Here is a 14,187-nt window from a genome sequence, read left to right as displayed (position 1 = left end):
CTTTATAGTCTAGTCATTATGACTTTGGAGGCCTTGTTTCACAGCATCCATTAATGCAAACTTACTTTCTAATGATAGTAGATTCTACTTTTGTTTACTCTCTTCACAAGTGTAGTCTCTATGGGCACTGATCTTATACTTCGAATTTTTGTGAGCAATTCTGCTCTTGTAAATATTCCTCGGAAAGCTATTTTGTTTATCTTACTTTGCGTAATAACATGCAGATTGTCCACGTGCTCTCTATAAACATGATAAAGGAAAAGTCAGGTTGCAGAAGTATAAAGAACTAGCACCTCTTTTAGAGGGTCAATCCAAAGTGAGATAGATACTTTTAACAAACTCGGCGAACTCAATGTCCTCACCACTTGCAACCCCACCGCCTTCACTTCGCACCCATTTATGACTGTGTACATCTTCCGCAGTCAAGTTTCCGACAGCCTTCGCCGATTCGCCAATTACAGTAATACGTGCTAGCAATCATATCACCAAGATACCTCCAGCCCCTCTCTTCATCTCGGGAATGCCAGACGGCTCATGAGGTCGCCGCGATGATACTAAGTCTATCTACGAATACTAATACTGTGCGGAAGCTATAAGGATGATGAACAGCTGATGAACAGTAGAGGGCCGAGGCACAGACCATCTTACTCTCTACTGATGACCGAAGTGTTTGAGATGATTCATTACCGACTCCTTGATGATGAATACGTCTCGAGATCGTGTCGCAAATCCGTCAATCTTCTAGACGCTTAGCCCTTCATTTCGATCAATCAACCGATCAGACAGTCAACGATGTCGAGGGATAAAGTGTCATTATGCCACTTGGGTTGTAGGATCTATCATCTATGCGGGCCATGGTTTGATTGATATAAGCATTAGTATGCTCGGGTGTTTTTCAACCTTCAATCGTGTTCTGATATTTCTTGTAAATCATGTATCCCAGCCCTCGCACAGCATATTCTTCATCATATTCTTCATCATATTCTTCATCTTCTATCCAGCGTCAACCAATGACCGGTAAAAGCGGGAATCTTAGAACCATCATCCCGAACACAGTGTTGCTCCACTCTTTGTCCGGACGGACAGCTACACATTGCAATTCGTTGCTATTTCTACACGTTAGTATATATATATGATTGCACTTCTGACATTCTATATGTTTAAGAGAGAAAAGAAGACAGGAATAATAGTCTGTATATGCGGAGAAGAAGGGGAAAGAGAAGAAAATCAGACGGAAGCTGAGTGCCCAAGAAAGAAACCTAGCGGAAACAATGCTACACTGCAAGGAGAAATGGGGTCTAGGAGCAGCATGCAGAAACGCTCAGACGGTAGCGCGAATGAGGAATGTGGATTGGTGCCAATGCGTTAAGTTTACGGAAGAGGTTCGTGGAGACTTTAAATATGAATGCGAAGTGGTGTCCGCGGGGAGACAACGGGTATAGGGTCATGAGAATTGCACAAGAAGACATGTGAGTGTACAAGGTTGGATGCGCGGTTGTGAGACAATGTTATGCAAAAGAAGGCCAGCCGAGGCCCGAGAAGCTAGAACGCCACTTCCAGGGTACAAGACAGCTAAGGATGTAAGGGTATCGTCTTGGAAATTGGATGAGTCGTAAGGGGAAAGGAGAGCCGAAAGCAAATACGCAATACATGCTATAGATAACAACGCTGGAGGAGGACAAGAGAGGAAGTGAAGAATGCGGGGTTTTTATGCGTATTCACAAAGCAATGCAAGATAACGTTAGGGAAAAGAGAAGAACGCAAATATCACCTAGTGGGACCATAGGTCGAGGCTCGCACGCTTCAGCGCACGATTTGTGATGTTTACGCCATGGAGGTCCTCGAGCCATACACCTTGCTCTTGACAAGATTTGAGTAAGCGTGACCAGAACGACGCAATACGAACACTAGGACGGTGTGTACGAAGTGCGTGACTTTCCGGGCTGAGGTCACGTATGAAGCGCAAATTCGGGAACAAGGCACGCTGCAGAGAAAGGAGTTGCTCGAGCAACATGAACGTTTCCTCGCATTCCGCGAGGCGTTTGTCAATACCGCGGATACCGATGAACTCGATCCTCGGATGAGTGGGTAGTAAGACGTGCGCTATGCGTAAAAATATCAGCAAATGCTAGAGCAAGCCTTCGCGCATTGCACTTACGTGGTATCCAGTCCGGCGTTTGCCAGTGCCACTCAGCGTCCGCACTACAGATAAACTCGCGGAGATTAGGACACCACTTCGCCAATTGCAATTCAGGGTGCGCGAGGTTGAGGACATGGGATTCGATGAGAGACGAAGAGTGGCCAAGCTCAAGCTGCCGCAACGACGATCCATGCATTTGGAAAAAGGAAGAAAATCCAACGCCGCGGTAGTTGAATTCACACGAGACGACAGAAAGGTTTCGCAACTGTGGCACTTTCCAAGCAGCCAAAATAGAGAAGGAGAAGTCGTCCACCTCCAATTTGAGCGAACGCAATGCCGGAAGCTCGATCGCAGGAAACTGGACAGGTGTTGTATATACGGCGCGATCAGGGGAGCCTGATGTGATCTCTAGGTATTCGATGGCACTCGGTCGATATAATAATGCCGACATCTGGATGTACAATGGCGTCTCATCATCATTTTTCCATGAGACTCGGCGAAGATCTTTGCTGCTCTGTGCCAACAGTGAGAAGATTGCCTGAGTAGAGCAGTCATCCGGGTCTGGCGCAAACACGTTTTGCTTGACCGAATGCTGGTCCGTGTACACAACGAGGTTTGTCGCATGATCCAGAATGTCACGGACATCGATCGGCGCACAGGGGTCGAGTGTCGACGTCTCGATATGCAGACGACGGATATACCACCCACTCGACACAGGCGAGCCCCTCGCCTCCTCAGACGACAGAGTGTAAGCCAAGGCCTTCGCCTGAGTTTTTCGACCAATCCAAATGAATTCGTACAAAAACTCTCGCATGAGAGCATTCCATCGACGACAAACATATGCTAGGTTCAGTTTTACTCGGATATTATCACGGTACGCATCGAACTGACGTGCAGTAGACTGCTCGCGCTCCAGGAAGGAGACTTCCTGTGACGTATCATCCAGCGGAATAAGTGTCGCCTCTCGGAAGATAATGAGCCAAAGCTCTGGAGGTATTCGCGCAGTAAATGACCCGGTCGCGCTGGTAGGCGGCGAGGGCGTTTTCTGGTTTTGATCATGTGGACGCGCGCGCCAGGAAAAAACGCTCGCTATTTTCTTCGTAAGAACCAAGCATTTTCGCTTCGCTATCGCAGTAGACGGGCGCATGGAGGTCGCACAAGAGAAAGAGAGGGAGAATGGGGAGAATGAATCCGAGGTAGTCGCTGGAGAGAAAGAGGTAACTCGCCGTGATGTCCCCGACTTACAGGTCGGTAGATGGTCATGTGACGTATTGCCATTCTTGCAGATAGAGTTTATATTTATTTAACTCGGGCCTCGGCCTCCACAGCGGCAACAGCGGACAACTCGGGATAAATTCCATAAATTAATCTCGCACCTGTCCTGCCTGGATCAACACCCGAGAGCAGAATTTCGACTGATCGACTGGCGGCTACACCATGTCCTTAACTGTAACTGAACAGTCTGCGACGCTGAACTCATGCAAAATAACTTGACTTGACTTATAAAAAGCCTGACACCTAATGACTTGCATTACCCGCCGGGCTCCGAGAGCACCGCTGTCTGGATGCTTACAACAGCGCTAAGTCAGTGCTGCATTCCTAGCTCACTCGTTTGAATGCCGACTCCGGATCCAGCGTGTCATTACTGAACTGAAAATACAATTAATAACCGATCCGACGTCGGACCTGACGTACAGGAAGCGATGGTGATTGTGGAACTGAGCGTCTATCTAGTGTACATACAAGGCATGAATAACGTCACAGAGTCATGGCTATCATTACCAAAGGACGTTACCAGAGCGTCCAAAGGTCAACAGATCTCGAGCATGTCATATACATCCAGACCAAAGGGAGAGAGAAGAGGAAAAGCCAGGAGGCATGCAAAGAATGAGAATTCTAGGCGGAGAGGAAGAAACACGAAATCAAGGAAGGCCCCAGCATCGAAGTGGGTTAAAAGAAAGTTCGATGAGAACGAAAAATTGTCCAAAACAAGCCGTATCGCATACGAAATAGTAAGAAACTGGTGAAGAGAATTTGTTCTTGCTAATAGCGTGTAGGCTGTCATTCGTTAAATGGGTGACTCTGTAGGACTAGCAAATCCACTCGCGCCAGGGCAAGTGCCCGGCCCTTCAGAGGAAAGAGACGACTTCGCCTTATCGACCGGAGGTTTGATATCTACACAAACCCAAACACCATCTTCGTCATCATTAGCATCAGTTGCAGATCTCCCGGACTGCCCATTATGCGAGTGACGGATGAACGATCGAGCACGCCACAAATTTCGTAAAGGAGCAGTAGATGCTGAAGCAAGGGCCTGAGCAGTGCCTCGCAGACTTTCCAAGCTTCGTGTGCGTGACCGCAAGCTCGACGTGGGTTCCACGGACATTCTATGGCTTTGCGAGCGGGTGAGAGGATGAGCAAGTCCCGAGAAGCGTGCTTGTGAGAAAGCGGCGGAAGACATTGGTGTACGTGAGCGCCCTCTTTCACGTCCACCAGCCGAAACAGGACGGAACGACGTGGGAGGCGGTCGGTTCTTAGGTGGAACAGGCGGCATACCAGGAATAGGCGTCGATGGACGGATTCCGCTTTGTACGCCGCGTAAAACGTCTCGCATGTCCGATACGTGTTGGCACATCCGAGTCGGAGTTGTAGATCGTTGCATAGACATGGTGAACGCTGATGATCCAGGTTGAGGGGAAGAAGGAGAGCGAGTATGAGAAATGGGGCGTGAAGAGACAGGATATGCCCACTCGTGGTTGTATGAGGCACGAGACAACACCTCTGCAGGTGTCGCAGCTCCCGAACCTGGAAGCGATCGGGATCGGGTATGCGGAAACGGCAGGGAGGCCGGGGAGGAAGAAGAGCGTACGGCTGCCGGTCGACCAAAGCTGACCGTATTCCGTATTGAGTCGGAAAGGCCTGACTGGGAATTTGCTCTGCCCTTCCCTTTCGAAGTTGTCACATGCTGTGTTACTTCCGGATCTGCACACCCATTTTGGAGGTGGCACTGCAGGCAGGCTGGATTATGGTGCTGATCCTCGTTGGCTTTAGAGGCCCTTGAATGCGATGCCATTTTCATTGCAGGAGGAACGGCGATCTGCGTCTTTGAGTCCTTCCTGAAGAGTTTGCGATGAGGTCTCTGGTACGGAAGGACGTAAGTCCCGGCCCGCGGAGTCGGAGGATCAACAGGAAGCCACGCCGAGTCACAATCGCCTTCATGCGCATGAGCAGAAATCGAATTCTCCTGCTGTGAGTGGAAGGGAGAAACAGTCGATGCGAGGGGTACACCAAGGCTAGAAACGGTCGAGTCTGTGTCGGAATCTGCGTCGAAATAGTCTGCAACATCTATGTAACGCGAGGTAGACGTCGTGGTCCAGGAGAATGTTGATTTCTACAATTGCTTCAGTTTATATCTTGCAACCGCATAAAGGGAAAGCAATGCTTACGAGTTGGTTGACGTCGCGATTTAGCGCCGCACTAAGCTCCTCGTATCCACTGTCATGCCGCCTGAGCCAAGCATCGTCCAAGTCATCATCTACGTCGATATGATCAAAACCAGTATCGAGGGTAATCCCGTCATGATCATCCTCGATCGGCGGTCTGTAAACGATTCCTTCGTCGCGTCCAGCTTCAACTCCGCCGCGAAGCCAGATTGAACGAGCAAATATACTGCGCAAACCTGCAGACTTTGGTGGTGGCGACGGTGGTGTCTCCATGTGAGAACCGCCAGCACGCGTCTGGGCCGCTCCATCGTTTTCTCCATATTCCAAAGAGCTTCCGATCTCCTTGGCGGCAGCAGTGCGTCGCAGGAAGGAATACCGCTCTGCTCGGGAATGGCCTTGCCTCGGTGTTGCGACGCGACGGAAACGGTTATAGATACCGGCGCCGAAGGCTACAAGGCTATTTGACGCGGTTGAATCGTGCGACGAGGAGTGGTGATGATTGACACGTGCCCGAAGCGATCTCCCAGATTTAGCAGTCGATGGCTCCAGACGATGCGCCTCGCCTCGTTGTGTATGCCCATCCTTCTCGTATATTGCACGAAAAGGCATGTCAAGGGCCAGCCCGGTTCCTGCGGAGCTGCGACGCGTCGGAGATACGGGAAACCGCTGGGTGGAAATCTCACTAGCGGCGAAGCGTGATTGCGAATAAGGGTATGGTAAACTTTCTTTGCCAGTGTCTGGCGAGCTTCCAAACGTAAGAAAGTCAACAGTCAGCACTTGAGAGCGCGTATCGGCATCCTCCGGAGAAACGTTGCAGCCTCCGTTTTCAGAAGTGCTGAGGGATGCGCCGCCAAACGTAACCAAGCCGTCCTCTGGATCCCATACTGCAGCAAAAGTCAGCGCAGTCGATGGCGGAACAACTTCTGACCAGCGATGGTCTGATCTGGGAGAAACTGGGACGGATTCTAATTCGTTAAGGCCACGCTTATCACAGCGGACCTGTGCCGTCTCTGGGGGTGTTGGGAGGGCAGGTGAAGTAGCGGGTCTAGGAGGCTTTCCGAGCATTGTCATTTACAAAGCGAAAATCACTGATGCAGTATTGTTACTTACAAGGTTAGATCTTGTGGAAATTGGCTTAGGTACCGGCCGAGAAGAGTGGAACTTGTTCCAGACAGGTGTCGGTGCTGTGTTGTTGGAAGTCATAGCAAGCGTCGTAAAAGTTCGTTAGTGGAGATAGAGGGACTTTGCACCTCAGAAAGAAGAAGGGTATCGCAGTTGTTATCTTGTCAAGAGCCCTGCTCAAGCTAGCAAGCAAGCGCTCACGAGGGCTTAAAAGTCAGCAAGAGACACGTTCCGTCTACGGGCTCGCAAGTGAAGAGCCTTTTATATTTCCTCATACGGGTTCGTCATCAGCAACCATATTATGCGTACTCACGCTGCAAAAGAACGACAAACACAGTCAAGCTAGCAACGAAATCCAGGGAGGTTCTTGTAGTGTTTGCTAAATTAAACACCAGGGACCGTCATCGCCTCGTGCGGGAACCGGACGAGTTTACCCAGAAGACTTCTTAGAAGAGAGAGATGCCCGCTAGGACCGAAGCTAAACTGGTATGTTTCGACCGCCACATAGGCTTATTGCTTCTTCTTCATAAGAAGTCGAGAATACGAGAGAGCTTTGACATGAGGATGACATGAGGTCCAGTCACCTGAGAACGAAAGAGGCTTTAGAAATGACGGAAAACAGAGTTCTTCCTTCATGTGCTTTGAATTTCTGGCCCCGGCAGCGTATGTTGCGTAGCCAGTGGCATGGCGATGAGATGATACATAGATAGGTTGTCTAGTCAAGTGAATAGCAACAGCAGCGCCGTGTATGAATGTGTGTGACGAGAATTCGAACGCACATGTGACGCGTATTCCCACCAACTTCTCCTAATGGAAGACCACATCACTCTTGGGCCTCTGTCTCCTTTCTTTAGCATCAATTGCACACACATGAAAAGAAGGAACAAGGTGCCTACAAAAGCAGTCAAAGTCTGCAAACTATGTTAAGGACTCTTAATGCCCTACATGCCCGGGCCCGAAGACTGGTACAGATCGTGTGTCCGAAATATTCGTGCTTATCACAATCATCTCCCATGGATGTCTATCATTCGACGGGACAGCGTGGCCGTCAAAGAATATCTTTCAAGAACCTAGGGTGCGTCTTCGTCTCCTGCGGAAGAACCACAGAGATGTTCATACCGGCGCAGAAAGGAAATAAAGGGAAAACAAACGGTGCGTGCCTTCGGACGTGGGTTGGCAGAGCGTGAGGAATGATTCCCATTCGGTGCACAGATAGATCGGCTGGTGAGAGCCTTTCACCTTCAGTGGCGTCTCCGATCGGGCTTTGCGGGTAGCTAAACAGTCTGCGCTCACTTTGGATCTCCATGTCATCTTGCATATTTTTCTCATCGCATGCTTTAACATCTGCCAGCAATACTCTTGGAGAATGGGGTCTGTCGTTCCTAATAACAAAACAAGGTGTGACGATGAAAAGAAGGTTTCGAATTCTCAAAAACGCTAATTTACCTCTCGGATGCAGAATAACTCGCTTATGTGTACGCGTACTCGCTGTGTTGGAAAACGTCATCTCAGAAGCTTCTGTCGCTGTTAAGACGGACTCCCGCTTGTTCACAGAACTTGCAGTTCTCTCCCGCCGGGACAATTTCAATATGAGATAGTGCCGGCATTTTCTAGGAAGCAAATATTCTGGCGATCCTTACTATTCGAGTGTGGAGTAGCTGCATTGACAGGTTTTCTGTGAGCGGTCACCGTGTCTTTCATTTCCTCTCTTGTCCTGAACGTGACCTTCGACATCCCGCCTATGCCCCCTGAAAAGATTCCGGCCCCGTCTTCGCGTAAATAAACCTCCTCCGCCCTCTCCTCCCCTGATTCTAGGATTCTCGCCTCATGAATTCTTCCCACAGCTATACTTCTTGTCGTAAGGTTACCTCGTATCCGACTTCCGGCTTTAGAACTTTGCTCTTCCGATCATTTCATACAGACATGAGGCTGACACGAGTGTGAATTATAGAACATACTGTGATCAAGACACAAGGCGGATGTGACGGTGCTATCTTCCATAGTACCCCGATCCTCATCGCCTCGTCGTACCTTACGCTGATGCGCTGGTCCAATTCAGCTTCCGTAAGATGAAAAATTCGACGGCGTCGCCGAAAATCGGGTTCAGCAAAAAAACCAGGGCGGTCTTGTCTCTTGTTCGGCGGAATTTGCGGTTGAGTATGGAACGAAAGAAGAATCATTAGTTGCATGGTTGTTCGGTTCAGCATAGAAAGAACCGCCATAGGGACGGTTCACTTGTGAGTTATACAGGTTTCGAAGACTGATTTACGAGCTAAGCCATTTGGCATTTTTGAGTGCCGCCAAACATATCGTCATTATCACCGTTCTGGGGCTGCAATGGTACGTTGAGAAGAATTGATAAAGTTCTCAATCTTGATAACGAATTTTATAATTTATGTTTTGCGCCAATGTTACGGACATGCGGCGATTGATCGATACATCCGGACCATGTTCTTCTACTTGTCTTGTTGGAATGCTCATCAACCTTGGTGCAGAATGAGAAACTTACGACATAACTGGAAGATTTGTATACGCTCCATGTCGAACGATCTCTAGACTTTTGAGCAACATAAATGCAGAAGAATACCCGACATAGGGATGCGCCAAACTTTATTCCAAAACCACCCTCCTTCTCTGCCCGGTGTAATGAATACTCGAAGAGAAGCGCATCGCCTACAAGCACATGGAGAAAAGAAGTATCGGAGCACACGTATACCCGGTCCACGGTTAATCTACATGTTAAAACACGGTTGTTGCTGAAATCTTGTTAGACATTTATCAATGACGTTTTACAACACTATCCTTCTGTTGTGGATCGACAACTTCAGCAAAATTGATTATGCGGAGAACTCTGCGCTAGTTTCCTCGTTCACTACTTACTATAAGTTCATAGGCTATGTTTGGTTTGGAAGGGAATGGTAGTTATCACGTAAGGACAAGTGGGTGCGCGTGCCCATAACCTTGTGTACACCTACTGCAAACCTCTTTGGACTTCTTGTGCAACAGAGACTCAGGAAGTCTTCGTACGGCGATGCCGATAGGAACATTTCGACTCCCATCTCCCGAATCCATGGAAATCTCAGCCTTGATCATCACCAACATTTCGTCCTTCAACGTTTCTTCACGCGTCTAAAGCGTTGAATCGAAATCTGGCCGGCGTAGTGGAGGGGTACCTCTCTGCGTGAGGTCAGCACGGAATGGATACACTTGTCCAGCAACACCATCTTCCGGGTTTGTACCAGCAAAGGAATATAACGATTGTTTCTGTATTATGTTGAATCATTATTATGTTGTTTTGTTTAAACACTCTGACTTACACTGTAATCTGACTCTGTACCTTGTCTTACATGTATCTGTACAAAATTTTAAATAATTAATTAAAAGACTTGACATAGGGTCAAAATAAGATAGAAATGTGTTGAATCAGTCTAGATTGTCTCAAATAACATGGTGTGGTTAGAATTCACACACAATTTACTGTACAATGTCAGGAACATATTATCTTAGTATATATAGTATCAGTTAGATGTCAAGTAAGTTTAATATCACATTCTCTTAGTGTGGAGGTTCTGTGTATGACTGATTGTATATAGTAATTCCTTATGCACAATCTGGTGTATTACAAGGTGAGTTGTTCAATTCCAACCACACTTATTTTGTGCTAAAGTATAACTAATAAATGCTGATAATATAGTATCAAGGAAAACAATAACAATTGTAAGTTGTGAAGGAAATCATAATTATACAAGAGATTTATAATAATTATCATATTATTAAATATAAGTATTACTTTATATATAATAAGTTAATATATATACTGAACTTATTATAACTAGTTTATACTAAAGCTTGTGTTACTGTAATATTTAACTATCAAGATTTTAGCTTTCTATAGATTATTCTAATAATATTGTTTATTTTGAGAATTAAGAGAAATGAATTTATATTAAGTGCATGAATATAGTTGCTAAAATACTTATTTTCTTACTTAGATCAGTAAGTTTCTACAGAATGCACCATAAATCCAAATTCTGGCCAATTATTACAGTAACTTACAGTACTGAGTATAGAGGATTTTTAAGAAAAAGAAAGAGAAAAGTGTAGTTTAACAGCAGTGAAGTAGTGAGCTTCCACTACGTACTGATAGAGTGTTTGATTAGAACGATTATGTCTAACCCACTACATCATATTTAAATCTATACACAGTCTGTGCATACGATCATCGTTAGTGAACAAGTGTTTGACCTATTGGGCTCTATAAAGACGTTTGGATGTTCTCCGAACTCGATCCGATAGCGGTCAATCAGTATTGAATCTCGGCGCAATTTCTCCTAGCACATGCATAGATTGTTGCATGTATAACAAATTTCGGAAGAGCAAACACGCGCTTTGTGCATTGTACGCCTGACTGACGCAGATTAGAAGGCACGTTCATATCCTACTATGTACCTTTGAGCTCCAAAGAAGCCACGAAGGTGAGGTACCACCGTACCATACGCACCAACTCGTAATTCTTCGCAGCCGGTCCGAGATGCCAGCGCCGCAGAACGCTGAAGTTTCCCATTCTAAAATAAGCACACGAGATTGGCCGATACTTCACCTGCTAATCTACATCTGAGACAAAACGCAAGAAAAATATGCATCAAATGTACGGGGAGGCAGGGGAGAAACGAGAGAAAAGAAATGCTTTGTCGTCTCGACGACCAAGGTGCCTTGCACCTCAGGCGAGACGAAGAGATAATGCACAGCTTGCGAAGGGCCAGACAGCCTTGTTGTCTGATTTCGAATTGAATTGAGATGAGAAATGAATTGGATGGCGCCGTGCCGGGATGGAATGGACGAGAAAGTCGGGATCTCCGAGGGTGCACGTTGCACATTGATAAAGCACAGCACACACAGCACAGTGTCCGACTGTTCGTCGCGAGGGTGAGGCGAGGCGGGCCCAGGTATATAGAGGAGCCACTGGTGCTTGGCAGCAAGCACTAGATAAAGCCCGCGGCGCTTTCCCTTACACTATCCCTCGGACTACTACCATCCTCTATCCCCTCGTCATTATCCTATCTGATTCTGGAGCGTCTCCTCGTCGATTGCAAGTTGAGTAGGCGGCTGATGTGACTCCACGTGACTGTGACCTTACGATTTAACTCAAACTTTGATGTGACTGTGCTGTGCGTCAGAGCAGAGAGCAGATTGGTTAGACTGCCTGCCTGCAATATTGAGGACACAGTGGACGGATCCCCATCCATTCCGCGCAGCTTTTAACTGTAAGTCATCCTACTACTTCCGCGTCCCCACTCAATCTGCGCCTTCCCTCCCCACATCCCCAATTATGCTGCCGCTTCTTCCTATCCTTCTCTCTGCTGCGCTCTCCTGTGGCTCCGTCTAGTCTGCGTCAAATACTGCACACGACAAAACGTTTGGAGCGCCAAGAGATATATAACGTGTAGCGGAGAAAGAGTGAAAGAGCGTGTTCGAATGATGCCAGCATCCGCTGCTGCAGCTGTCGCGTCCCGGACTGCTTCCGTCTTTAAAGCATCTCGTAGTCTGACCCGAAATGCCTCATCTTTCTTCCAGACAACGACCTCGTCCTCCTCATCTACTGCTACGAACTCATATTCACATTCTTCCTCTCGAACGACCAAATCTACAAATACAAATACGTCTGAAATCATGGCGAACGTAGAAGTGCAGCAACAGGTCCAGGCGCATCAAACTCAAGCCCAGCTCGAGGCTCAAGTAACAAAGACGACGAACATGTCTAACTTACAAGCACCCCTGCCGAGGCATATCCCGCACTACGGTGCTCTTCGTCGACCTTTACCAAATAGCTATTGGGCTACACCCTATCTTGTGGTCCGTATTTTGTATTACCCTACTTTCAATCATTATCTCCATCAAGTTCGGATTCTTGCTAATCTTGCGTCCGCAGGCCTGTGAATATCCTTGGGCCCCAGGGACAATCCGTCCCAAGCTCGACGCACTCCTCGCCGCAGGTGTACGGACCTTCATCGACTTAACCGTTTCAGGAGAACTCTTGGGTTACTCCCAACTTCTCCCAGTCCGTGCACACTCCTGCGGCCTCTCACCCAGCGAAACACACACGATCGAATACTACCGCTTCCCCATCCCGGACCGTTCCCTACCTTGTTCTCCGGCATTCCTCGCGCGAATACTCACTGTTTTGCATAATTGTGAAAAACGAGGGAGAATTGCTGCAATTCACTGTCGTGGTGGTATTGGGCGGACAGGGACGGTCGTAGGATGCTGGTTAGTTCAGAGTGGAAGGTGTAAGGATGGTGAAGAGGCGTTAAACGTTATTGCACAGCAATGGGCAACCGTTGAGAAACATGCTCGCTTTCCGTGTTCCCCCGAGACGGGTGCGCAGGCGGAATTTGTGAGGCACTTCAACAAGATGCTAATTGCGGCTGAAGAGAACAAGCAGCAAGAGGAGACTAGGGATGGGAAGAGAGGTTTGTGAGCGGCTAGCCGCACCGCACTGAGTTATTATTATGTCTTGTGCTTTTCTTTTGGTACGTCCTTCACTTCACTGTGTTCAATTTTGTTGTTCACCGTCTAAATCATTCAACAGGGCCTATCTCAAACTCCGTCCCCGCCGTGCCCTCGCCATGAACACCTGGCATCCAAAGTCTTTTCTCTTGCCATCATCTACTGTTACCCCGTAAATCTACGCACTCTATATTGGATCCTAGAACGTACCCTCGGATCGGGAGCATACATTTCCGTTCCGAGTCTAGCTTTGTCATCAACTCTCTAAGTATTCCCTCTCCCATCTAGTTCTCCGTCATTGTACATATCCACCTATTACCATATCCCTATCGACCCGGCCTAGATCTCTATCTCTTCCCTCTTCACTTGGACTCTTCTCACTGGACTCGGCTCAGAGGGCTCAGTCCGACTGGACTTTTATTGTCTTTTTTTTTGCTTTTTTTGCCTTTTGTGTGTACTGTGAAGCTGGAATTTAAGTGAAAGTGTACATAGTAGTAGTATATCATTGATAAATTCGCCATCTCTTCTTCTCTATATTGTATACTAGATCTTAAACTGTGGTGGTTTATAAGTATATGACATGGATGAACACATTTATTTCTGTACTCAGATCTGTTCAGTTGGATCAAATCAGCAGCTAATGGCTTGCTACCACTACAAGGACAACAACAATGAGTGGATAGTAGTACCTATTGAACACACGTCTAGATAAAATGAACACACATGATAATTGTACTACACAGAGTTTTAATATTGTTAAGTATAGACTAATTTTAAAACTCTTAAAACAGTCTATAGTAGTTTTTCAATAGAAGATATTATTCTGTCAAAATAAATAGTAATTGGAATGTTCTATCATATAAGCTTAATTACTCATACTACTTCTAATAGTTCATTTATAATTATTTTCAACTAAGTACAAAAATTCAAAAACAATTAAGTTAAATTTAAAGTAGTTACAGTAATATATGTGCT

At 46.9% G+C, this 14,187-nt stretch overlaps 4 protein-coding genes across 4 annotated transcripts; 1 reads left to right on the top strand and 3 right to left on the bottom strand.

Moving 5' to 3' along the window:
• Window positions 1-1,297: 1,297 nt before the first annotated feature.
• Window positions 1,298-3,287, bottom strand: FOMMEDRAFT_164655 (uncharacterized protein; the record flags this gene model as incomplete). Its single annotated transcript, XM_007261666.1, has 2 exons — window positions 1,298-2,103; window positions 2,159-3,287. The coding sequence occupies 2 exons, from the start codon at window positions 3,285-3,287 to the stop codon at window positions 1,772-1,774; spliced, it is 1,461 nt and encodes a 486-aa protein (XP_007261728.1). The 3' UTR covers window positions 1,298-1,771.
• A 502-nt stretch (window positions 3,288-3,789) lies between these two features.
• On the bottom strand, window positions 3,790-6,237 carry FOMMEDRAFT_16382 (uncharacterized protein). Its single transcript, XM_007261665.1, has 2 exons — window positions 5,587-6,237; window positions 3,790-5,531 (listed from the first exon to the last, which is right to left on the bottom strand). The coding sequence occupies exons 1-2, from the start codon at window positions 6,190-6,192 to the stop codon at window positions 4,209-4,211; spliced, it is 1,929 nt and encodes a 642-aa protein (XP_007261727.1). The 5' UTR covers window positions 6,193-6,237; the 3' UTR covers window positions 3,790-4,208.
• A 1,302-nt stretch (window positions 6,238-7,539) lies between these two features.
• Window positions 7,540-9,929, bottom strand: FOMMEDRAFT_16379 (uncharacterized protein). Its single transcript, XM_007261664.1, has 8 exons — window positions 9,201-9,929; window positions 9,001-9,045; window positions 8,550-8,942; window positions 8,462-8,480; window positions 8,165-8,382; window positions 7,918-8,103; window positions 7,833-7,857; window positions 7,540-7,780 (listed from the first exon to the last, which is right to left on the bottom strand). Exon 1 carries the CDS (start codon window positions 9,805-9,807, stop codon window positions 9,631-9,633), a length of 177 nt encoding a protein of 58 aa, XP_007261726.1. The 5' UTR covers window positions 9,808-9,929; the 3' UTR covers window positions 7,540-7,780; window positions 7,833-7,857; window positions 7,918-8,103; window positions 8,165-8,382; window positions 8,462-8,480; window positions 8,550-8,942; window positions 9,001-9,045; window positions 9,201-9,630.
• Window positions 9,930-10,231: 302 nt separating this feature from the next.
• On the top strand, window positions 10,232-13,566 carry FOMMEDRAFT_144035 (phosphatases II; the record flags this gene model as incomplete). The annotated part of the gene is made up of 9 exons (XM_007261663.1): window positions 10,232-10,238; window positions 10,299-10,331; window positions 10,400-10,422; window positions 10,698-10,701; window positions 10,912-10,929; window positions 11,883-11,969; window positions 12,092-12,558; window positions 12,635-13,235; window positions 13,295-13,566. 8 exons carry the CDS (start codon window positions 10,232-10,234, stop codon window positions 13,181-13,183), a joined length of 1,188 nt encoding a protein of 395 aa, XP_007261725.1. The 3' UTR covers window positions 13,184-13,235; window positions 13,295-13,566.
• Between the last annotated feature and the right edge of the window lie 621 nt (window positions 13,567-14,187).

Source organism: Fomitiporia mediterranea, assembly GCF_000271605.1.
Source record: "Fomitiporia mediterranea MF3/22 unplaced genomic scaffold FOMMEscaffold_1, whole genome shotgun sequence".
Classification (NCBI taxonomy): Eukaryota; Fungi; Basidiomycota; class Agaricomycetes; order Hymenochaetales; family Hymenochaetaceae; genus Fomitiporia; species Fomitiporia mediterranea.
This window is presented reverse-complemented; position numbering and strand designations above follow the sequence as displayed.